At 40.0% G+C, this 24,314-nt stretch overlaps 1 protein-coding gene across 2 annotated transcripts in view; it reads right to left on the bottom strand.

Annotated features, from left to right (window-relative positions):
• Positions 1–24,314, bottom strand: part of grik2 (glutamate receptor, ionotropic, kainate 2) — a 425,745-nt gene that overhangs the window by 204,866 nt on the left and 196,565 nt on the right. For both annotated transcript variants that reach the window (XM_074682842.1, XM_074682843.1), the window contains exons 6-7: positions 22,205–22,258; positions 15,580–15,753 (exon numbers count right to left, since the gene is read on the bottom strand). In XM_074682842.1, the coding sequence (XP_074538943.1) occupies positions 15,580–15,753; positions 22,205–22,258 (228 nt within the window). The remainder of the gene's footprint in view (positions 1–15,579; positions 15,754–22,204; positions 22,259–24,314) is intronic.

The raw sequence follows: 24,314 nt of genomic DNA, 5'->3' as shown, positions 1-24,314 counted from the left end.
TGGCTGTTGGTACATCAAATGGATAAGACAGGAAGGTTGATGAAACATTTAGCCTCAGTTTCATCAATGTCAGCATGAGGGTCTGGAGTGAACTAAATTATTTATTCACTGGAAGTTAGGGACTGAGGTGTGAGGCATTAATTTACCATTATGAACAACAATGCTACTTAATACCTGTGAGCTCAATTCTATTCTGTTGTGACAGTGCTTCCAACATGGCGACTTCCGGGTTGTTGACTTGACGTGAAAAAAACTTGATCACATTTAACTTCTTGAATTTTCCATAACTGGAGTTCATCACAAATGCATTCAGATAAAAGTGAGCTGTAGTGACTCATTCATTGGTTTTCTGTTCATGGACATGATCATGGTAAAACCATCCTCAGGTAGCAGGCGTACTTTTAGAAAAGTTTTCAGTAACAAACCCACACTCTCCTGTCAGTCTATTGGAAGTAATTGATTTGAAGACCAAGGTCACAATGCTTTTTAAACTGAATATTATTATATATTTGTATTTTTTTAAAGAAATGTTCTTTTAGATGTGTATTTGTTTTCGGTATTCTTTCTTTTGTTTTTGTTTTTTTGGCTGGTTTTTTGTTTTCTTTCTCACAACTTCTTGCAAATATTCAAACAACTTCTTACAAGCTAACAATAAATTTTAAAGGTATAGTCTGCAGGTTTTTCCTAAAACAATAAAATGTCCACCTCTACAGGTATAATCCTGCTTAATTGTCTCCTATGGGCCTCTAAACATGTGTGTCAGTGTCTCTATCTGCTTTGAACCCTCTCCCCTGCCTGTATGTTGATGTTTTTTTTTTTTTTTTTTTTTTTTTTTTTTTTTTTTTTTTTTTTTTTGGGGGGGGGGGGGGGGGGGGCACTTCTGGGCAAAGAGTAAGCATGGTTGCTCCAGCCAATCAAGGCGCACAGTGCGCAAGTGACTTTGCGTGTTGATAAGGGAGTGAAAGAAGCCATACGGAGCAGTTATGATAGTGGACATAGCACTGAGAAACAACCAAAAAAAACAAAAGGAAACTAAACGCTGAGCAGATAAAGCTTTTTCCTGAATGAGGGTGAAACTTGGCTCAACTTTCACTTGGTTTCAGGCTGATGAAGAGCAGCATGAAACAAAGAGTGACATGAGTTAGCTTTCTGCTAACCAGGTATGTGTCAAATACCCGTGATTAGCTTGTGCTAAAATGCCAAGTCAGGCGCACGGCTCTTGAATTTCTCCCACGTAGAAACTTGATGCTACAGGTGGTTGCTGGGATAGTGAGTGTGTTCACACAGCCCCAGTTGGAGGCTTTGGGTGTGTGCTGCCGCTGGCACTGAGCCAAGGAGGAGGAGCCCAATTTGAATGATGTGTTTACTGACAAGCAACAAAAATTCCTGCAGACCCTAACTTTAAGCTGATAGTGGTTTACTTGTTAGTTTTCATGGATGAAAACTTTTTTTTGGACCACAGTGAGTTTTTCTCTGACTTTCGCAGTTTCCAAACAGTCTCTCTGGACTCACCAGTTTTAGATATTTTCCTCTGATCCCATATCTCAGTTCAGTGACAGCTGTTGAGTGTCACTGCTGCTTTAAAAACTGTTTTCTTGAATTCAGCATCATGACTTTGGTTCAGATGCTGAATTATGGCGCATTTTGTTTTGGATGATCACTGTGTCTCTCCGTCTTTCACCCCCTGATGTTGTAATTGTGCCTTAAAGAGTGGTGCTGTTTCCCTGTTGTGAAAGAACGCTGCCATTCAAAAGTCCTGACCTTAAATCGTAGAAGATGCCACTTCTTGGATGAATTTCAAGACACAGGAAGTGTTTTATATTCAGGTCAACATGGTAATTGTAACATACCAACACATTTTAGCTGTAAGCCTTCTGCAGAGCTCCTGCTATTCAACATATCCCTCATGTGACTCATCCTTTCAGTTCCCGACATCCAGCATGTGGCTGTTTGAGTGATGCTTGGATAATATAAATCCTGGAATACGCCTGATGTCTGTGTGACATTTTTCTCTACCTCTGTTTGGATCAGGCTTTAAATGATATCTGTCAAAAGGAAATGGCTTTCCATCGCTGCCCCATTTAAACGTACCCACAGGTATAGCATATTTATGCTAATGTGGAGATAGAAAAGAATCAGCGCTGATGCTGCAGCTCTGAATACCAACTCGTGTTTTCGAGCTGCAACAAACAAAGAGACAACCTTGATGCCATCAGGGTCAGCCCAGGAGGGAAAAAGTAACATCTCCACCGTCCAACTCATGACAAAGAGATAAACGCCGAAATTACAGTCATGCCTGAGTGTTTTTTTGAACCTGTTTCAATTTTGCAAGCAGCACAATGAATCAGAGCACAGCTTAAGCAATTAACAAGCTGAGACATTATGGTAATGAGTGCGTGGAGCTTGTAAGGTCACTGTCGTCGTGCATGTAAAGCCACGGCTCGGGGCAGGGACTCTCTGCTGCCGTATTAATTGACAGCAGCATAAAGAAAGGAAGGGCAGAATTGGTTTACCTTGTCAGTCTCATAAAGAAATGTGCTGGAAAAGAAATCTGTGTTCGTTTGTTTAATCGTCCCTGTGAAACGAGGCAGGGACTCTGTTTGAGGCAGTGTGAGAGGAGCTGCTGCTGTTACTGGGGGAGAATTAAACATGAACAGAAGCTAAACTATGAAAAAGGACTTGTTGGAAGTAAGCCTGTGATGATAACAAATTTTGCTGGATGATATATTGTCCCACAAATGTTTGCCGATAAATAATATTATTGTCAATATTATTTCAAGACCATATTAAATAATGATGTAATGATAATATCAAAGTAATGCAAGTTCACCCTTTCAAATGCAATAAACTTCTATTTCTCATGAATACTTTTTACTATTGTAATTGGAACCTCAAGAACTTTTGAATATCACAAATAAATAAAACAATAAATGATAAAAATAAGATGAAGTGTCGGTCTCTGTTTGCAAAAAAAATGCACTTAAATAAAAATTTATATTAAAGGGCTACATTTTCCGATGTAGCAAACTGCATTTTCTGTGTCTATGTAAATTGTCACTCATCCAGGTCAGAGTTATTTTGAACACTCAAAACCGAGACAACTGGACTGTTTATAGTATGGAGAATCATCAGTTCCTGAACTGATGAAGCTGACAAAGCCTCTTGTATGAGAGGTAAAACATCTCTTCCAAACTCTTAACAGTCCAGCTGTATCAGGCCCTCTTTACACAACAACTTTCCATCTGAAAACGCTAAAACGCAGTGAAAACGCATTGAAACAATTTGCGTTTACACGCAAACGCTGAGGGACTGAAAAAGCTGTAGTAAGCATGCCAGGCCTGCAGGTGGTGCTATAACTGTCTTGTCAAGAGGCTGCTTTAGGGATATCTTAACTGAAGGAGAGTTGCGCTGATCATCTGTTGTTTTGTTAAAAACTAAGTGCAGAAGTGGAGCAACAGATGCACATTTTGTATGAAGACAGTCAGCAGATTCAGCAGATTGAGCAGCACAAGCACAACACAGTAGTCCGTGATGATCATAACAACGGTGCTGTTGTCCTATTGTATGCGCTACGCGAAGCGAGGCGTGACGTCAGCATTTCCACTGAAAACGCCAGCTTACTGTTTACACGGCAACGGTGTCTGCAGCGTTTCAGAAAAATCCCACTCTGGAGGCCTTTTTCAAAAGTTAGCATTTCAAGTCGGCTAAAACGCTGTTTCCGTGTAAACGCAAGGCCGAAAAGCAACAAAACTTTTGCGTTTCACCCTAAACTCCATTGTTGTGTAAACGGCCCCTCAGTTTGAGCATTAAGATACACTGTATCTGAGTGCACACCATTCTGCGCGGTTATGTTTGTATTTACTTTGTCGATCAAACTCCTCAGTGAGTGCTGACTGTCGGGACAAAGGCTCTGCAACTCGAGGTGCAGTTTCTTCCCCAGGTGGGAAACCTGGGTGGCATCAATCATCATTGCCTTTTTTTGTTGCTGCACACTGTCTCATCCATGTTAATGGGCTCACCTTGCTCATTTGGTATGACTCAACAATATTAAACCAGGGTTTTGACATATCAACTTTTTTCCTCCTTATTTCTGCTACATCAACTTACAATGCTCCTCACAAAGCTTACTTTCTGCACTCTGTGTGTGTTTTTATGCTAGCAACCCCGCCTCTGCCTACAGAGTTACAGAAACTAAATGACCGCCCCAGGTACTGAGAGCGATGCACAGAGTGAACCCCCTTGCCATCCAGCCCGTTTGCCATCCATGCACAAGGGTCTGGAATGCACATGGCGATAGATCAAGGTAGGCAAAATTAACAAGTTTATTTAAATTCATCATGCCATTATTAGGTTTTTACTGATAATTGTCCCAGGCCTAGGTGGAAGAGGTCAAGATATCAAGACTGTTATACAAACTCTTGAATACATTTAAAACAGCAGCAGACAGAACCACACTTCTCAGTGGAGACCAAGTTTCTGTGAAGGTCTTTGGATCATGACTTTGAGGTTTTTCTGTCAGCTTTGGCTTCAAACAGCAGCTGTGACAAACTCTTAAAGTTGAAGACATGTGTTTGCAATACAGGCTTTATTTTTTTCCATATCCAGTTCTAATTTATTTATTCCTGAGGAACTTTGGCCGTGGAATCTTTGTTGGTGTCAGAAAAGGAATATCAACTCAAACTTTTTGCTTTTCTCACTGACAGGCTCAGATTGCAATTCTAAGTGTCTGACAACATCACAGAAAGAATCCTTACAGAGATGGATGTTTTGGGGGGTTTTGACAAAGAGAGCTCTTTTGTCAAGAGAAAACAGATAAGCCTCCATTCCTCTCTGTAAAGCCACTAGAATGGAATAAGAAAACTTTTTCGTCTGGACACAGAAACATATTTCCAACCACAACAAAACATAACCTGAGACTTTGGCAGGATTTTATGTTATTGAAAAAAATCACATCAATGCATGCTTATATCTTAAAACAATCCCTAAATCAGGTTATCTCAAAGCTTTTTACTCCCCTAGGCATTTGAGCTGTAGCATCCCCTTTTTATTTCCCCATTACTTGGTTTTCTTACTAACCACTCGGTTAATACTAACACTTTGTTCGGACTGGCCAAACCTCTTTAACAAAGGTTAGCTATTCTCAATAGAAAGAGAAATGTTAGGGATGACTCCTGGTCTATTGCTCTTGCTCACTGAACAGAACTGACCAAAGATTTGTGCTGAACTTTGGTTCAGCCGATAAAGGTTGACCAGTCACCAGCAGAGGAACAAAGAAAAGAGGAAATCATCACAGACAAGGGATGTCAAAACTCACAAGGAGCTGAATGAAAGACACATCTGAGGAACTGAAGAAAGATGACACAAGTGACAATGAACCACATCACAGTTTGGTCTTTGGGAGAGTTACAGGACAAACTGAGAGAAGAAAAGACAACAGGGAGGAAGAGTTTATACAGAGTCTGCTGTTAGCCCCTGCACGTAAGGATGGAAAGAGAAACAGGGACACAGTTGGCCTATGGGTCTAGGTTGCGCCTCATGAGGTTGGCCCTTGAGTGGGTGAATTGGGTTTAAGTCCAGACTGTGGTCTGTTTCCCTCATGTCATTCTAGACTCTCACCCTGTTTCCTATTTTGTCCACTGTCCTGTCCTCCCTAATCAAGAATACAAAGAGGCAGAAAAAGTAGCTTCAGATGAAATATTCTGTGATAAATTAACCTGCACCTTCACCTGAGGAATATAGTTGCCGTGGAAGGGCTGAAAAGCAACACTGAAGAGAGTGTCGTGGTTCTAACTGACAAGCTGGCAACAAGCTTTTATGCATTTCAAGACGAGGTATTCTGTTTTTCAGTGTTTGTACGGTCTCTGTAGTTCAACTGTAGTAGCTGTAATTGGTTTATAGCTTTCAAGGTCCCATATTATGCAAAAATCAGTTTATCAAGTATTTTAGTGAAATTTGTGGGTCTTTGGCTTTCCTCCCAGCCCACAAAATGTGATAGTTGATGACAAATGACCTGTACTTGGTAGTGATTATGAATGTAAAATCCTGACCTAAAACGAGCTGTTTGGATTTTGGGGATTTGCTGATGTCAGCGATTCCCTTTATTGACAAATCAGGAGCAAGTCTGACCTGATTGGTCCACCAGATCAAGAGCTTCAGGACGCTAACGTTAGCTGTGGTTAGCCTGTTGTTTTAGCCTGTAATGTTACGGTAAACGAGCTTAGCTGTTTTCTAAACATTGTGCACTCGGAGCTCGTGGCGTCGCTCTCAGTGACGTGGAAGAGCGGGGCGGTATCAGTGGTGGCTCATTTACATATGAAGGCCACGCCCACTAAATCAGAGCGTTCTGAACAGAGAGGCTATGAGAGCTTGGAATCAATGCTGCTGTGCTTGATTTATTGGCTTTTTGGACCAAAATATGTTACTACCATTTCATGAAGACATCAATGATGTATATTAAACTGCAGAAAAGGAGCAGAATATGGGACCTTTAAATAAATAAACAAAATCCAGATTTCCCTCTTTGTAGTTGTCTTTAAGGCCCCCTGCTCCACAAAACCTGCTTCCCTTTTTCTGGCTAACCTCCTGAAGACCTGTTGGAGGCAGAGACCTGAGCAGACCATGGTGTTTGAGGCCCACACCTCCAACATGTCATGATCCTAATGTGTTGATCTTATTACTTCTGCAAGACAATTTTGGACCAGAGTGTTCAGTTCAAGGATGCAGGGATTTCTACAACATATACATTTTTAGAGGTTTGAAAATCAGTGTTTGTTTGGTCTGAACATCCAACAATAAAATTTGTATCCATATTTACAATATGGGAAAGCAGAATACCCCTCTTTAAGACCCTGAACATTGAAAATGGTGAACAGCATTGGTTTGAATAAAACAAGGAACCGCCAGTGCACAAAACATCAGTTAGTGGACGCAGGCTCTTTAAGAAAGTTAGAGTTGCTTTTGCCAAAGAAGCACTTATTTTGAAAATTGGGGCCAGTATTTACACCGACAGCTGATCCCAGTATCAGTGCACTGAATTAAATTAGTTCATGGTGTTTGTTTCTAAAGTCACAACTCAGATTTGATTTATCGTAATTCTTGCTTGAAGTCCTTCCTCCTGAAATCTCCAGAGCCCGTCTCACAAACAGCTCGTCGCTGATCTTTCTCAGAGACTGTGTAATACTCCCACACTGCCTACATATCTTTGCCAATGTTTGGCCATGAAAACTAATCAGAGTTTGTCCAACAGGCGACTTCTTCTGCCCAATAAAAACCCTCCTCTCTGAATCAGCAGAGAGGTGTGCTGGCCTGCCAGCCATTACATTGATGAGCTAAAGATGAAGATACACATAAACATCGGCTGCTGACATCAATGCATTGCTCATTATTTACCAATGTCTGTCAACAAGGCAAATAGCAGCTGATACCAATGTTTAACCAATCCATCAGAGCGTCCCTGAAGCACTGACTCCAATCTGAGTGCTTTCTGCTGAAGTGAGCTCTATGATAAAGCAGCAACCTCTACATTAAGCTTTAAATACAGCTTTACAGAAACTCTGCATTAAAACACCTTGTTAGGATAAATTTTAAAGCCCAGTGATGGTGCTGATGAAGACGTACTGTCCCCTGGCTGCTTTCTCTCTGTCATCCATCAGCGTCCACACGGCCATAACTTACAGCACGTCAGCAGTTCACTACTTAAGCACACAACATCGTAAATACAGCACACAAATGAAGCCGTTAATCAAACGTTTACGGAACCTTCCGCCATGTCAATATGCATTAGCTGCTGACTGATTGCCATTTGTCTAATTAATCAATCCCCACCTTCAAACTCACATACCATTAATCCACTGATGAGCAGGGTCACTGCACACTCCTCACACAAATAAATCTTCTCCTGTCGCTGATCCAAGAATAACCGCACAGCTCTGCTGGCTGATGAGTCCTCACAGAGAGAGCAAAGAGACAAATTTAACTACAAAGACAATGAGAAAGATCTTTTATTTTCCCGCTCTTCAACACTGAAGACATCAAACTTAAAGCTGGGAGCTAGCAGCCATAAAGGCAGAGCGAGCTTTGTGTGTGGAAACGGTACAGTTATTACACGCACAGTCCATTTCAGGTCTCAAGTGGGAAACAGTATTGATTGAGCCACAAATCCAACAAAAGGGGCTTAAACTGAGTAACACCCACTCTCCAATATCAATCCACAAACATGACTCAGCAACATCTCGCTTTTAGAGGGAAAAAAAGAGGAATGTGTTCCCCAGAGGTAAGCCACTGTTTTCAATCACCAGCCAACATGTTGCTGCTGCCGCCGCCAGGGCCGTCCAACTGGAATCAGACCAAACAGCTCCATCGGCCTCACGTTTAACACCTCGACAGCCACTGCGCTTCTCTTCACCCACTCTCTGTCCTTCTTCTTCTTCTTCTTCTCTGTTTCATTCATCTCATTCCTCCTCTCTCCTCCATTACTCTCCCTGCCTTCCTGCTCCTCGTCTCTGGTGGTTTGACTTTTTTTGGCAGCGCTCCCAGATAAGAGTGGTGGAATGAAAGCAGCGTGGAGGAACAGTTATTACAGGCAGTGTGCTCTGATCAGAAAACTTTCAGATCACAATGACAGAGACTCTTCTTATCACACCCGCGGCTCACCACTCGGGGCACTGAGGTTTTTCCATCAGACTCCCCAAGGATGACTGGGGATGTTACGGGAGGAGAAGGCACAGCACATCCAGCCTAACAATTCTATCATGTCCAGAACATTGCTTTATACCTTCAGCAACCTCAGGTCTGTGCAGAACCAGAAACCCTGCAGAGAAAACTGGGGGAGCAGTGGGTTTTCACACATGGGTTAAGTGGGGTACTATTACGAGGTACTCAGAACAATTAGTCTGAGCTCCCTTCGGACAAAAGTCCTGGGCTCGTATTCACAAAGCATCCTAAGGCTAAAAGAAGCTCTAAGCGACTTCATTCTTAGAAAAATCCAAGAATTCCTTAAATTCCAAGGTTTTTCTTAGAATTTTCCCTCTGTAAGATAAAAGTTATTCATGAAGAGTCCTAGGCCTAAAGAGAGCCCCTAAGGTGAAAAACCGTAAAGAGGAGGAGGACTTTTAAGACGCCTAAGGGCCAGTTTCAATTGCCATTCTTATCCCTTACCCTTCATCTTACACCATTCGTTTACCCCTACCCCTCACTAGCGGTCCAGTAACTCATGAAACACAGCCTACCTCAGTGAAGTCCATCCAGAAACCCGTCACCCCTGCCTGACATCGGTTTAGCTATTAATTAGCTATGGCTGTAGCTGCTGCTAAAGCAGCGCTCACAATGAGCATTTTTATATTACAACTAACCAATCAAAACATGGCTAATATTAACATGAAGTACCAAAGGACTTACCTTGCAGAGCAGATTGACCTGCCTGATTCAGTTTCTGAACTCCTGCAGGTCCATCTTGCCAGGCTCCAATGACCAACAATTTTACTCGGCTAAATTCTAACCGGCCCAATCAGGCAAGAGAGGCGGGAGCTGTGGGAGCAGACGTGACGTCAGCAGACTTTCATACTTGTCAGCGTTCCTGTGATTCTTAAGTTAAATTGATAAAAACGGAAGCTGTCATCTAACGCCTTTTTCACAGCTGTTTCTCGTGATTCAGTAGTTGTTCATCTATTGTTTCTTAGAAGCATCAGCTCACATAAGCTACGTCATACTGTGGCTTGATGTGGATTGGTCTGTGGTGAGTGTGTTAATCAGAACGGTTGTCCAATCACCAGCTGTGGATTTTTTTTAAAGTCCCGCCTCTGAAAACAAATCGGAAGAGCTGATACCCAGATGGACTAGTGTAATATTTCCGTGGCAGATATATGAAACTGTTCATCTGGCATGTCAGGTTACCAAAGGACTGGATATCTGATCAATATGGGAAATTTGTCATACCTCTTGGTTGCAATTGAGGTCTCAGTTTGTCTTTGTTTCAAGGGCTATGTAGCTCCTCCCCTTGATCTTACAGAGAATTGGGGCACCCCTCCACTACATGTGCAAAACCAAGGGCTAATTGGTAGAATTAGGATTGGCCCTAAGAGTGGACACTGATACTGGTGTTGGACTTTCCGAACACGCTCAACACAGTGTCTGCCACCTGAGACAGCTGTTAGCTGGTCCACCCCCTCAACAGTTTGGTAAATGAGCAGACAAAATTCTTTAACATTTGTACAATTATTTACATTACAGTAAGTGATGTCAGCAGACACAGCTTAAATGGTAGCCAAAGACTCTCACCTGTTTGAGAGCAACTTGGCATGTACCAGTGCCTCTCAGATCTGTCGCCAGTGTGCACAAGGAGAAGGAACTACGCATTGGTTTGTTGGACAATGTGCTCCCAAGACTGCCTCTTCCTTTGTGCTGTGATCCCACGACCCAAGTTCCACCGCCCTCTTCAAAGTCTACTCTTTATTCTTTTCCACAAGTTGTGCCAACAGCAGGCACTGCTCTGTGTCCATTTGGGCTTTCCTAGTCTTTTTTCTTTTTCTTTTTTTAAATTTGTTTCATTTGTTGTTCTGGTCATTCTGCCAAATCAAACCGCTTTCGACTCCCTGGCTGCCCCCAAAGCCAGCAATCACAGGAAGTGCTGACGGCTGAGTCTGTGTCCACCATGAATATCAAATACAGTGGCTGTTTTCCAAACCACCTACTACACCAGCGGTGCTTACTATTTTGGTACAAATATAGTATGCAAAATCTTGCAAAATCACCAGTGTGCCAAAAATCCCCCGATGTCCTACTGATCCAGGAAAATTTCTCAGAATGCAGTGGACCAGTCTACAAGGCATACTGTTTCCCACAATGCACGGCGCTGATGTTGTTGGTCAATGCAGGTGGTAGGTTTTGTTGAATTACCACCATCTACTGGAGTGAGTCGGCATTACAACTACAATACAACAACACTAAAGTTAGAGGGTTCGTGAGATTGAAGTGAAGTGATGCCAAAGAAACACAAGTGAATCTTGTTACTTCCAGCAATTAAAGAGGTGTTTACTTTTACAAATTCATTAAAAGCAATAAACCTAATTCACCTCATCAATCATACCTGGATTATATGGAAGTGTATTTTCTCTTTCCATCAGCTGTGAAAATACAAATTCAGATTTATTTTCAGTCAGTGATATAACTTTTGGTATAAGATTAAAAATCATACATGATGATTCTGCTATGATATAATTAACAAAATAACTAAAATGGCAAGATCCACCAAAAGTTTTTTTTTTTTTTTTTTTTTTTTTACATTTATAATAAAGGAAAATAAAATCTATCACCTGTAGCTCCATTTTCCAAAACTGAAAACCAGAGTAGTATACAACAAAACAGACCCAACAGAACAGTTAAACAACACACTACATTAAAAAGCAGTAGGCAGTGTGCAGTGCCTACTACATACTAGATTCTCGTGTTATAAAACTGATGTCACAATCACACATTTACAAATACACCACAATGTATATGATTGGTTAATTTTACCGTTTATTCATTACCAGGAGTGCAGAGTGCCTTTTTATTTTCTTTATTAGTATTTTTTCTCCCTTTGTACCGACCAATCAGAACTCTTTGAAGATTGTGTCGTACCTCCCAATGGGGTCAACCACCTCTCCTCACTAAGATCAAAGTTTCCGTCTCCTCTTTGCTCATAGTTACTCTCACAAACTTCCTGAATCACTCTGAAGCTCAGAGTCCTTGTTAGGCACTTTTAGGCTAAGCTCGCAGATCTGTGAGAGGACTCTAAGAAGCTTTGTGAATACGGGCCATGATTTACTCATGACTCTAAAGAGTGTCTTGTCAGTTTTGGCTGTGGTGTGAGGGGCGTTACCTTCCCTGATCTCTGCCTTGACAATCTGAAAAAATAAATACAAACATGTTTTATACTTTCAACCTGATGTCCCTGATAACTCAAAGAAAGACCAAGTGTGGACGTCGGCTTTTCAGAAGTCAGAGAGACCGTCTTCTACTAACCTTGAAACCAACACTGAATGTATGAGCACACATCTCAACAGTACACCAGCAACTTCGATGCCATGCTGCTTTTCTTTTATCTCCTAAAGCAAGGCGGGGACTAAGCTGTGTCACATATCTGTAAGCATGCAAAGAGAGTTATTTTTGTGCCGCACTATTTCATGTAAACTGAATGCAAAGACTTTAGCAACCAATGGTTTGCACACCCACAGAGAAACCCAACTCAATGTCAGATCTGTGAGCTCAAAGACATCAACTTCAGGGAGTTTTCTTAAGAAGCTGCCTTTTCAGATTTGACACCTTTCTTTATTTTAGAGTTGAATTTAAGGTTTCTTTATTTGTTTTAAACCTATGTTCTTTCTCTTTCTTATTTATCAGATTTATCAGATATTTATCAGTTCATGGTCTTTTAAATGCACCAAAGATAACAACAAAGATCCACAGTGAGGACGTTTTCAGTCCCTGTGGCTTATGTCTGGAACAGCCTGATGATCTGAGGGCTGTGCTGAGCTTTAACATTGAAAAAAATCTTATTTTACAGTGGTGGCCAAAATGATCACAACTCTTGGTATTTTTCTCAGGTTTCAGTTGTTTTTGTTGAATTGGCCAAAGACATGAATGAAAGTATCTGCAAATCTACAAATACATCACGAGAGAGCAATCATTCAGATACTTCGGTCATTTCCTTATAAAGAGGGACATTGAAACTGATGAACTGGCTCACTCAAGTCCGGATCTGAACCCTATCCACTGAATTTGTCATCAAAAGTTCAAAGGAAAGCCTTTGGCTTAAGCTGCAGAGGTCATGGGATAACACTCTTACTGAAGGTCTACGGAAATATACTGACACTATGTCAGAGACACCTGCTGCTCTGACTGCTGCAAAAGATGGGCAAGCTTGATATTAAAGTAAAAGGAGATAAAAACAAAAGAACTCCCTTCATCCAATATCTGCTAAGCTCAGAGCAACCATCTGCAAGTTTATTCATTTATAGACTTAATTTTGTAACAACTTATTTATGTCATTAACATTTAAGTCTGGTCTTACAACCAACATACTGTCTTACCCTAATTTTGTTTTTGTGGATTTTGAAATATGTTTTCCTTTATTTTTACTTCGTTATAAATTATATATTCAAATATTTTCTTTACTTGATGATCTTTCTCAATTATTTCAGTGTTTTATTATGTTATTCAATGCTTATATTCTACTAATCCAGCTGTCTACTTTAATGCTTAGCATTTTATTCAACTTCCAGTGTTTCCTTGTTAAGACCTCATACTCATGTGTTCTTAACAATGTTGCCACAGTCACTTTGAAAAAGTAATCTGATTACTGATTACTCCTAAAAAGTAACCTAGTTACTTTACTGACTACTGGATTTTAAAAGTAACTAAGTTACTTTTAAAATCTTTTGAGTTTTATCATCATAAAGATTTTTGTTGCACCACAGCTCTGTTGAGTTGAATTTTAGATTTTAAATTGTTTTTTTTTGTTTTTTAATGCTTTGTTTTAGTCTACTTCGTTTTTTTTTCAGATCCATTTTCTGTTAAAGCTGTAGCCTGTTGATCCTGTATTTGTAATACAATAAGCAAAAATAAATGTTACTGGAGTGTGGGCTCACATAATCCTCAGTGCCCTGCTCAGGGCACCCCAGTCTAAAAAGTCTGGACACGCCCCTGCTTGCCACAGGGTGCCTCATTGTAGCTTACGTTATGTTGCTCTGCTCATAAACGGATGGATTTGAGCTAAACAGAGGGTTCAGCTCTTGGAATAGAGGGAGTTACAGCGAAAGACAGGACTCACCTTTCCCCCAGATAAAAGTCAAACAACTTCTCCAGCGTTTATGGCCGCAGTGCGCTGATCTTTCTATGATTGATTCCTAACCTTTTCAGTACTGGATGTTAAGCAAACTGCCAGCATAGAGTGAACAACAAACCTTAATACTGTAATCTTTAGCTGACACAAACTCAAAACAGTGACTGTGTTTCCAACTAGAAAATGTGCATCTCTCCTCTCCCCTCAGTTTATTTTGTGTCACTGGCTGCTGTTACACCTGAGTTGTTCACATGCTAAAAAGCATGATGAACAAATGACTCCCATCACTCCCCGAGACGCAAGAAAAAAAACCATATAGTTTTTTTTATAAGAATAACAACAAAAAAATTAATGCACAGTGATTTGGATAAATAACTTTAATCTGATTACTGGTTTGGAAATAGTAACGCATTCGATTACACGTTACTGAAAAAGTAGTCAAATCAGAGTAACGTGTTACTTAGTAGTGCGTTACAGGCATCACTGATTTTCAGCTCTTGTTTAAAATCCTTTTACTTAAAAAGGTACTAATTTGTTTGTGCGCACCACTTTGTACAACACCGAAAAGTTTGGAAAGACTGTTACAGATAAATTCTGATAGCTTGGCTGATATTTCAATGTGTTGCTTCAGGGGATCCAGAGAATGGTTAAAAGGCACGACACTTGGTCAGAGGCTATGGTCTTTGTTAGAGTAGTCTCCAGTTAGATTCCCAATCACAGCCCTTTGATTTTTGCACTCCTCCACTCTGCACTCCAATCCTCTCCAATAAAGCCAAAACAGAACCAGAAATACCTTTAAGAAATGGATGATCCTGTGTCTACTCGAAAAAATCACCAGTTTATCTTGGGAACAGATCCAGCAAACAAGAAATCCAGACTTCCTGACATAAACCAGCCACACACCATGGTTATATTTGGCCAGATCTGAATCTATTTAGTGCAAATAAAGTATATAAATTATTCTAAAACCACTTTATTTTGGCTTCATGTACTGTACTGTACTAAAGCCAGCTTTAAATCAAAATGCCTGTACCCAGTGACCATCAGGGGTGTCATGGTACTGATTCAAGCTAACAGGTCATCAAACTGGGCACTGATCAACCTACAGATGCTCAGAGCCTGGGGAGAGTTCATTCAGACACAGACCATGGGGAAAGAGAGGAAACTCAGTGTGTGTGTGGATCAGAGCGATGCTTTGTCCATGAACTGTTCTTTAAAACTGTGACTGAACAAAAATGATCCCACAGTCGGCTCAAGGTGAAAACACTTTGCTGTATGAGTCTGGAGCCTCCACATTTCCTGTTGTTGACTGACTCAAGCAGCTCATTCATGATTGATCTGTGTGAAGAAAGTTTGTAGCTGTGCTTTAACCACTGTGCAACTTCAAATCCTCCTTTTTTTGTATAAATATTTCCTGAACACTAGAAATAAAACTGGGGCGATCATCCCTCTGCTTCACACTTTTCCTCAAAGAAGTGACTGAAATTAACAAGATTTCTCTAAACATATGCAAAGACAAAGTCAGGGAAAAGGTAAAATGCACCATCAAAGTGAATTTTACATCAAAGATTCAAGCTGCTCTGTTAAAAAATATGGAATATACAGATATGAAAAGAGCCAAGGGTAGAAAACACTCATCAGTCAGGGATGAGTTACACTTCTGTTCAAAAAAATCATGATGAGCAAACACCACACTGCAGCAAGACATCACCCATAACTCATCCACCAATTCATTCATTCATGAAATTCATGAAACTCACGGTCATAAAGCCGTCCAGTAGACCAGAGTCAGGTTTGGGCGGAGCCTGTAGGCGCTCCATGGACCATTTCTCGATGATGGAGGCCACCTGGCTGTTCTCCGTGTTGAGGATCCTGAAGCCCGTCATGTTTACACCGCTGTACCGATACGGCTCCACATCTAGAGCGAACAGGTCCTGTAGAGACAGAAAATTCGGAGTAGTTTATTTCATTGACAGCACTGCAGCTAAAACTTACTGAGACGTACATCAGGCTCAATCAGTAAACTAGCCTGAAATGCTGTAACAGCCCTTTAATGAATGATGTTAACACTTACTGCTTTATTCAGTGCTTTGACTGGTTTGAATCACTCTAACTAAACAGTGCAAAAGTTAAACATGTGGGTTGACGGAGGGATATTTGTATCGTCAGTATTGGGGGGGATTTTAGGGGTGATTTAGGTGTGGGATGTTGGGCATTTAAGCTGAAAGAAGTTGATTTGCATCCAAGTTTTAATTTCATTGAGGTTTTGAAGGGTGTGGTGAAAATAAATATTTGGATGTCAACTCCATAACAGTGAAAATGAAAACCATGTTGGCATTTAACACTATGATGGGGGAGAAAGCAGAGAAAGAAAAGGAGAGGACCGAGCACCAGACCCTGTGGGACACCTTTTTTGGTATTAGCTGTTACATCGCATTAACCAGGAGAGGTGACAAACAAGTTATATATAAAAAAAAAAATATTAAGTGTTGTTTAACCTTCTGAAGCATGAACTATAGGAGCTTGTGATGTCCATCTCATTTTTGTAAATATTTGTTTTTTTTTCCATTAAGTTACAGACATGTCCGCTCCTGTGAACTGCATGTGCCTGAGCATTTATCTTAAAACCACAGAGATAAGTGGAAGAATGAATTCAATTGTGGTGTTTGATTTATTTATTTCTTTATGTATTTATTTATTTATTTAATTAATTAATCAATTAATTAATTTATATATATTTTATGTATATATTTATTTATTTAATTTTATTTTATTTTATTTTTGTTGGGGGGGGGGGGGGGGGGGGTAATTCCATGAATAATTATTTATTTTAATGCATTGGAAAATTATTTTCATATATTATTGACACATTTTAAATTTGTATATTTTATAAGTGATAAGCTGATGCATGTGGCTGTGGCTCAGTGGTAGAGCTGTTGCCTCTCAATCGCAAGGTCAGGGGTTCGTTCATTTCCTGCTGAAGTGTCTTTGAGCAGGACACAGAACCCAAAATGGCTCCCACTGTTAGTCAGTCGTGTGCGGATAGGTGTGAGTGTGGTGGACAAGCTGACTGTTTCTGTACTAGAAAAACCTCTACCATCAGTGTGTGAATGTGGTGTGGATGGGTGAATGAGACTAAGCGTAAAGAGCTTTGAGTAGCCAGAGAGACTAGAAAGTGCTATATAAGTACTGCTTCATTTGCAATTTTTACTGTGTCTGTAACTTTCTGAAAAGAATCAAATATCAGGAAAACAATTGACAATACTTTTTAGAATAAAAACACTTGTCAAAAAATCTTGAACTGATGTGCAATTTCACCATATAAACCATTGCATTTAGAAGAAAATGATGTTTAAATAGTTGTCCACTGCAGTCACCACTCAAGCCTAAGAAGGCATGTAGTACTCTCTCACTGTAAAAAGCTAGGATAGCTGCCAACATGGCTTTAGACAAAATAAAGAATAAACGTCACCGGCCTCTAAATTCATGATCTTGATGTGGACCATCCTCACTCACATTAATGTTGTTTAGCTTGTTGAAACAGCGGATGTTGCCAAAATGATGTAGAATATGTACGACAGCAGTGGTTGTTATAGACAGTTAAACAGCTGACTCATTCTAACATCTGGAAAGTGTTTTGTGCACGGGAAATGAGGGATGTTAGAATATACTTAAAATTAAGGGTCAGCGATCAACCACAATCAAACAAAATCACACTCAGTATATTTTTACAACTGATCTCACAAAGTAAACCCTGTAGGTGACTTTGGGGTGGTTCACTTGGTTTTTGTATCTGTTCTGGGGACTTCAGTGTTACACTGATCTTCAAATGATCTCCATGATGTGGTAAAGCTGAATCCATCTGTTGCACTTCACATCCTATCTTAAATAATAGCCAATTTCCAAATGAAGGGGCCAAGTCGGCTGTCATCTCCCGTTAGTAATATTTTGTCTATTGACGGGTGCCTCATACAAACATATTCAAAAAAATCCTGAACTATCCCTTTAAGGTAAATTTCACAGGCCTGTTTCTAATTTCTCCCAGTATCTGGATAATTAAAGTTATAATCATGAAAGTGATGAATCTCACAGTGATAATTCTTACCAAATCTTTCACAGGAAGCCAGATTCAGTGTGAAAAATATTAACTCTTAGATCAAACCCTCCATACAGCGTTGGACAAAACTGTGAACACAAAGCAATAAAGGGAAAGCTGGCAGGAAAATGTCTGCCATATGTGTCCTCAGTATGGCTGGATTGTTCACTCTGCTGGGAGAATTAGGCTGTCAGCACTGTAGTCTCTGTGTGCCAAACACAACAGTGGGAAATGACAAGACAGCCCTCTGCCTGCTCCGACTGTACCGCCCTGCCTCGTTCATGTTTGGATTTTACTTTTCATCTTCCACAAGACACCAGAGGGATTTTTAATTATCTAAATTCTGCTGCGTTGAACGTCTGCAGAGTCGGGGGAAAAAAAAGAAACGTTTAGATGTTTCATTTCAAACCCCAAAATGATCCTTTTAGCTGCAGTGATGAAAAGCACAGGCTGTTAAAAACCTGAATTATTCCCTTTTCAAAAGAACTTGACATTAAAAAAAGTAAAGGACAGGATGGAGGCGGGAACACTGAGAGTGTTTTAATCCACAGCAACAAGCAGCCTCTTCAGGATGAGAGAGTGATGGAGCCTGAATAAGAGTTTGATTTCTGTTAAAGCTCTGACCCAGAACATGGACTCACACAGGCAGCCATCCAAAAAAACATACCCACCACTGAGAGCGCGGATGAAGACGATTTTTGTGTTTTATCATGTGGACAGTGAGGCGGAGCGAATCCTGAAATATCCGAAAGCAAAGTCACTCTTACAGCAATGTTTTCCAACAAGAGCTAGTGGCCCTGAATCCTGCTTTAAATAAAAAGTGACTCAGTCATCCAGGGTTCCTTTTCTCTGTGGTAGCGACTCACATTTTAAGATTTCTCAAAGGAGAGATGGTATTAAAACCATACCATACTAAAGTAGACGATTGTTCAAAAAGAATAACATTTCAAATATGCCCCGGGTTTGGTAAAGCATCACATTTTGAACCTTCGGGTGTTTACTGTGGCTGCTCTGTACACAGTTGGCTATAGTTCAATCTTCCGACAGAGTTTCTACCAATAAGATGTCCTGGTATCTTTGAGTCTTCTGTTGACAAACTGAAAGTTGAGGGGACACGTTTCACTGTAAGTTTTTCTCTTTCAGACGAGGCTGCTCCAGACGATGCTCAGCTAACCATATTTTTCTATCAAATGTGCCGTTTTTGATGATACACTGGAGGCATAGCTACCTGCCAATGCTCCTGATGTATGTGGGAGTCTCCCACTTTTTAAACCGTTCTTCTACTGAACTCTTGATTTGTAATTTCTCCCAAATTTTCACACTGATACTAATTAAACCCTCTGGATCTAAAAACTTTCAACAGAATCAAAATACCACCTTTTTTTTTTTTTTTTAAGAAAATGGTGGAACTGTCAGATCATTAAGTTTGCTCTGAATAAAAAATAATAATCATTTTTATGTTTCTTACTGCTTTTAGCAAGACCTGAATGATGGACATACACCTTGGATTTACACTTGAAGAATCCTCTGGATTTTGCCTGAACCCACAGAGGTGTAGGACTCCATATCAAAGTGGAAAATGAGACCACAGTCAGTAAAATAAATCCCAAACATCCAAATTTGTAGATTCTGAGGCAGGGATGGTGTGAGAGATCCCATACTTTGTCAAAGTCAATAAGGTCCATCCCAAACACTGCAACACCAACTGGTGGGGGATATTAGACTGTCCTCAAGGTCAAAACGGCTGACCAAAGGTCAGAAAGGTCAGGCAGCTCATAGTTATTCTCAGATTCTAGAAAATCCTGCTGGTGATTTTATTCCATTTAGATTATGACCATAACACTATGGAGCGATCTCACTGTGAAAACTCCCTATTATTGGATACATGTTGGGAGAAAATAACGACTGATCATCTACCAGCTAAATCTGGCGTTCTGCATTGCCTCTTTAATCATTTTATCATTTAAACTAATAGTGATGTCTTCCTGTTGTTTAAAATATTTAATGTAGGATATTATTTATTTATTTTTATTTTATTCATTTTTTTTTTTGCCAATCAGACAGTCAAGTTATCCACAGTAATTCTTCAGATGATTTATTTTAAGAATTAGAACAAAAACTATGTTTTAATGGTTTTGTTCATAGATGGAGTCATGTCTTATTGTAGTCCTTTAGTTATTGTGTCGTTTTTTTCTATGTGACACCAGACAGACACATTCCTGTCAACCCTTCTATTTCCGATATAAATAGATATAATAAACAGTAATATTTTGAAATTAAAAAAAAAAAAAACGTTGTTTCCAATAAGCAGTAAACTACAATTTACCATGTGTTCACTGGAATTGGACATCATGCAACACCAAGTATGTTTCCAACACAGAGTTAAAATGTGTGAAAATGTGTTAACTTTTTTTTTGCTTTGAAAAGCATTAAAGAAACAATTGTTCATGGAATTAACAAAAAAAAAAAAAAAAAAAAAAAACGTACATTAAATTCATACTGTTTGATGTTGCTCAGACTCATGTGGACATGTCTGTTACTTTATGAAAAAATCAAATATTTGATTTTAAAATAAAAGATAATTAAAAACAAGAAAAGAAAAAAATTGTTGTTCATTTTGGAAAATACCAGGCTATGTGCGTAGTCTGTTCCACAAGATTCCCACCTGACAACTTCTAGGACTCAAAGGTTTTTGGGAAAAATCTCATTCTACAGTTAAATTAAGTGGATTCATATAAAAAGTCACAAAAATCATCTAGTTTCATGGATATCAAAGGACAAAAGTGACACCTGAATGCAGGTTATTTTATACTTTGCAAGCAATTCAGGTGTCATTTTTGTCTTAAGATCCCGATATTGGACAATTTTCTGGACTTTTCAGGTTAATGTGGCTCAAATTGAGTCCATCAAGACATTTTAATGTATATCAAGACACTTTTTTTTCACCATTACGGCCCCCACCTGTGGAACAGTCTGCCAGAGGACCTCGGCCATAGAGAGTGTTCATGTTTTTAAGAACAGGCTCAAGACCCACCTTTTAAGCTTAGCCTTTGGTTAGTATTTATTTATTTAATATTTTACTAATTAATTAATTAATTTATTTATTTATTTTCAAGTAGCCTAGGTTTCATCTATATGTACCTTCACTATTTTTCAGTCTTGTCTTATTCATACTTTAGTCTTTACATAATTTTATCCCTTTAGAATTTCTAGCTACCCCCATTGGTTGCTCTGGGGAGCCCTCTCCACTAGGAGTGGTGGTTGGCTGTGGTTGCAGGGGCCTGTCATACTGGTACCTGGTGGCGGGTGGTGTCCACTACACCCCTTCCCTGTGGTCTTTGCTCAGGCTCCTGTGGCTGTGGCTGGCTCAATGGTGCTTCCTCCATCAGTTCATCTCTACTCAACTCAATTTTATGAGCTTCATCTATATATGTACATGTGTGTGTTTGCATGCGTATGTGTGTGTGGGTGTTTGTTGCTCTGGGTGAGTGTGTGTGCGACCGTTTACCAAGGGTTTCAGGGTTGGGCGGGCATGTTTTTGATTGTTTTTAACTGCACTGTAAAGCACTTTGCGTTACATCTTTTGCATGTGTGAAAAGCGCTTTATAAATAAAGTTGTTTTTTTTTTTTGTTTTGTTTTTTTTTTGTTTTTTTTGTTAAACACAAAAGCAGAAAAAAACACTCAATTCGATATCTGTTTTTGCTGTAAGGTTGTATCTGCACAGTATTGGACAGGTGGTCTTACCTTTGAAAATGTAAAAGTACATTCAGAAACCTGTGTGTCAGGCTGCTTTAATAATAAAGCAGCAGAGATGAAGGGAAGGTACCTGCTTTAAAGACTGTTTTATCCTTTTTTTCAAGTTTTTCACCTTGTGGAGTGATCAGAGAGGTGAAGCTTGTGTCAAACCTAGCTTTTCAAATGGATTCCCATATGTTGTTTACATTCAGATCATATGAAAAATGAAAAAAAAAAAGAAATAGGAAGAGAAAAAAAAAGACTGGCAGAAGAAGCAAGCAGGAAGGAGATGAAAGGCTGTTTATGAGAAGTTAATGAGAATGCAAACAAGAAAAAAATGATGTGGTTTTTATTTTGTTGGGGACACAACGGCGATGAAAAGACTGATCTGAGGTAATGCATGTAAAATGAAAATCTGAGGAAATAAAGATTGAATGCTGGCAGCGTCTATTTTATTTTGTGGTCCAACAAATGTGCGTGGGGACGTGGAGGAGCGAGTTTCATCTGATGACTGAGTGAGCGTGCAGTGAGTGGAGCCTCGGCCTCTACTTACCAGCGTGGTGAAGATATAGTGATAATACTCTGTCATCATCCCCATGGCCAGAGCCTGAGAGAGGGAGAGAAGGGGAGATTTATAAATGAATAGAGAGGCAGATATAATATTTTGTCATATTCATCTGTTTGTGTGGCTGCAGGAGCATGTAATGTGAAGAGGCATATATTCTTCCACACTGCTGCAGCCACGGGCTCAGAGATAAGAAACAAACACCCACCAAAGAGAAAAACAGCTAAATAAAGCCGAAGACAGGCTCCGTCTCAAACATTTGGCAGATGAAGGGGAACACAGAGGATGATGCATAATAATATAAATGTGGGACAGCTGGGAAAATGACGGGAACATATATTAAAATGTGAATCTACATCCACACTGATATATTTCTGTTATAAAACGCACAACTTCAGCTCCATGTAGACCTCGGGTTCTCACTCAGAGATCCTCCAAAACAGAGACTCTTTAAACCCGGCTCATCCTGTTTCAGTATTAAACACTGAGGGTTTATTTCAGGTCTGCTTACGTAAGAGGCCAAAGTGTTCGTGAGTCGCTGATAAGTATGCAGTTGAATATCTGTGCGGCTTTGAAATGCATAAACTGTCCTTTAGCAGACCTTAGTTTTTAAATCGTACTTTAAACAGACCATGATGAGGTAATGTGTTTATCTGTAGCTACACAGAGTCAGTGTTTGAAATGTGACTTCAAACAATCTTTGTAAACACAGTTTGTAGTTCAGTGTCCAGAAGATGAGCAGACTTTCTCTTTAGTGTTCCTCACAGCTCAGTGCTCTGTGACGTGTCTGTTACATTCGCAAATCTTGGTTATGTTCTGGTTATGTTGATGATGACCTCATTCAAAATCGTGGATTGAGAACAGGTGAATATATCAAGGTACCTATTTTAAGGTTTCTCATAAATTCCTCACAGAGCCTTGAAAAGTACTGACCCTCACTCCAACCACTCGCCTGAAAATTGAACCATTACCTGCTGGGGTTCACCTGCTGAAAGCAGAGATCATTTCCCCTAAACTGGAAATTGTCCTTCCCAGCCAACCTGGGAATACACCAGATGCATCTCCAGTCCTGATCTGCTCGGTTTTGCATTGACTCCGTACTCGCTATGGACTGTTTCATATTCATATGTAGTCTCTGAGACGTCACCCGTCTGTTCCTGAACAGAGTAATGAAGCCAACCTGATTGAAGAGCTACTTACAGCAACAGGGGGCCAGACCTGTCAGTCAAGTAAGCTGCACCTCTGAAAGAATAAACTTGTGACCATAATATCTTCTAAATTGAGTACAAAAAAAATTCACCCTTTGTAGAATGTGTCCATTGTGAAATTAGGGATTCGGACCTAAACCTCTTTTGAATCAGGCTGTATATACTATGTTGTTGTTGTTGGGTTTTTTAATGCTATAATAGTCTTTTTTTTCCTTTCAGTTTTGTGGGTATGTTGTTCCAGTCTTTCTGAAGGCAGCCTCGAGCAAACTGGCAATGACCTGCAAGTTTCAGCACTTCTGCATAGGCCTCATTCATTTACACCGGCTGTTGCCCCTTGGTACTTTCTCATCCCTCAACTCACACTGGCTGCACATTGCAGGACTGCCAGACAACTGGAATGACTAAACTGAGGAGATACCCGTACTGCCCACTCCACTGATGAGCCAGTTTGTTTTATTTTGAAACTCACCAGGCATTAGTAGGTGGTTTCCATGCATGACTTCCTGTCTTGCTCAATCTACTTTTTGTAAATTGGCTCGTCACATCTTCAGCACTCAGCAAAATTAAGAGGCTTTTGTATCTACTGCGGCTATAGACTGTATATAGAGTGGACAGCGTGGCTCCATCATTTACCATTGTACTCTTTTGAAGCCAAAATTCCCGCGTCACAGGCGCCACCATTGGCAGCAGTTGTATAGCTAGAGTCTGTGCAGCAGAGACTGTGAAGGATTCTAGGAGAAACTGAGTGGAGCTGGGTAGATTTTTTTTTTTTTTTTTTTTTTTTTCGGGAGTCTAATCTCTTCTTGACTCTACCTCCTGACATATTTTACAATCCTCGAAAAAAAAACACAAGAATGGCAGCTGTCAATCATCGTTAAACGCGATGTAAA

Source organism: Halichoeres trimaculatus, unplaced genomic scaffold, assembly GCF_033239565.1.
Source record: "Halichoeres trimaculatus isolate MK-OKI-2021-1 unplaced genomic scaffold, fHalTri1.1 fHalTri1_scaffold_12, whole genome shotgun sequence".
NCBI lineage: Eukaryota > Metazoa > Chordata > Actinopteri > Labriformes > Labridae > Halichoeres > Halichoeres trimaculatus.
The sequence above is the reverse complement of the archived record's forward strand: the minus strand, read 5'-3'. Positions and strand labels throughout refer to the sequence as shown.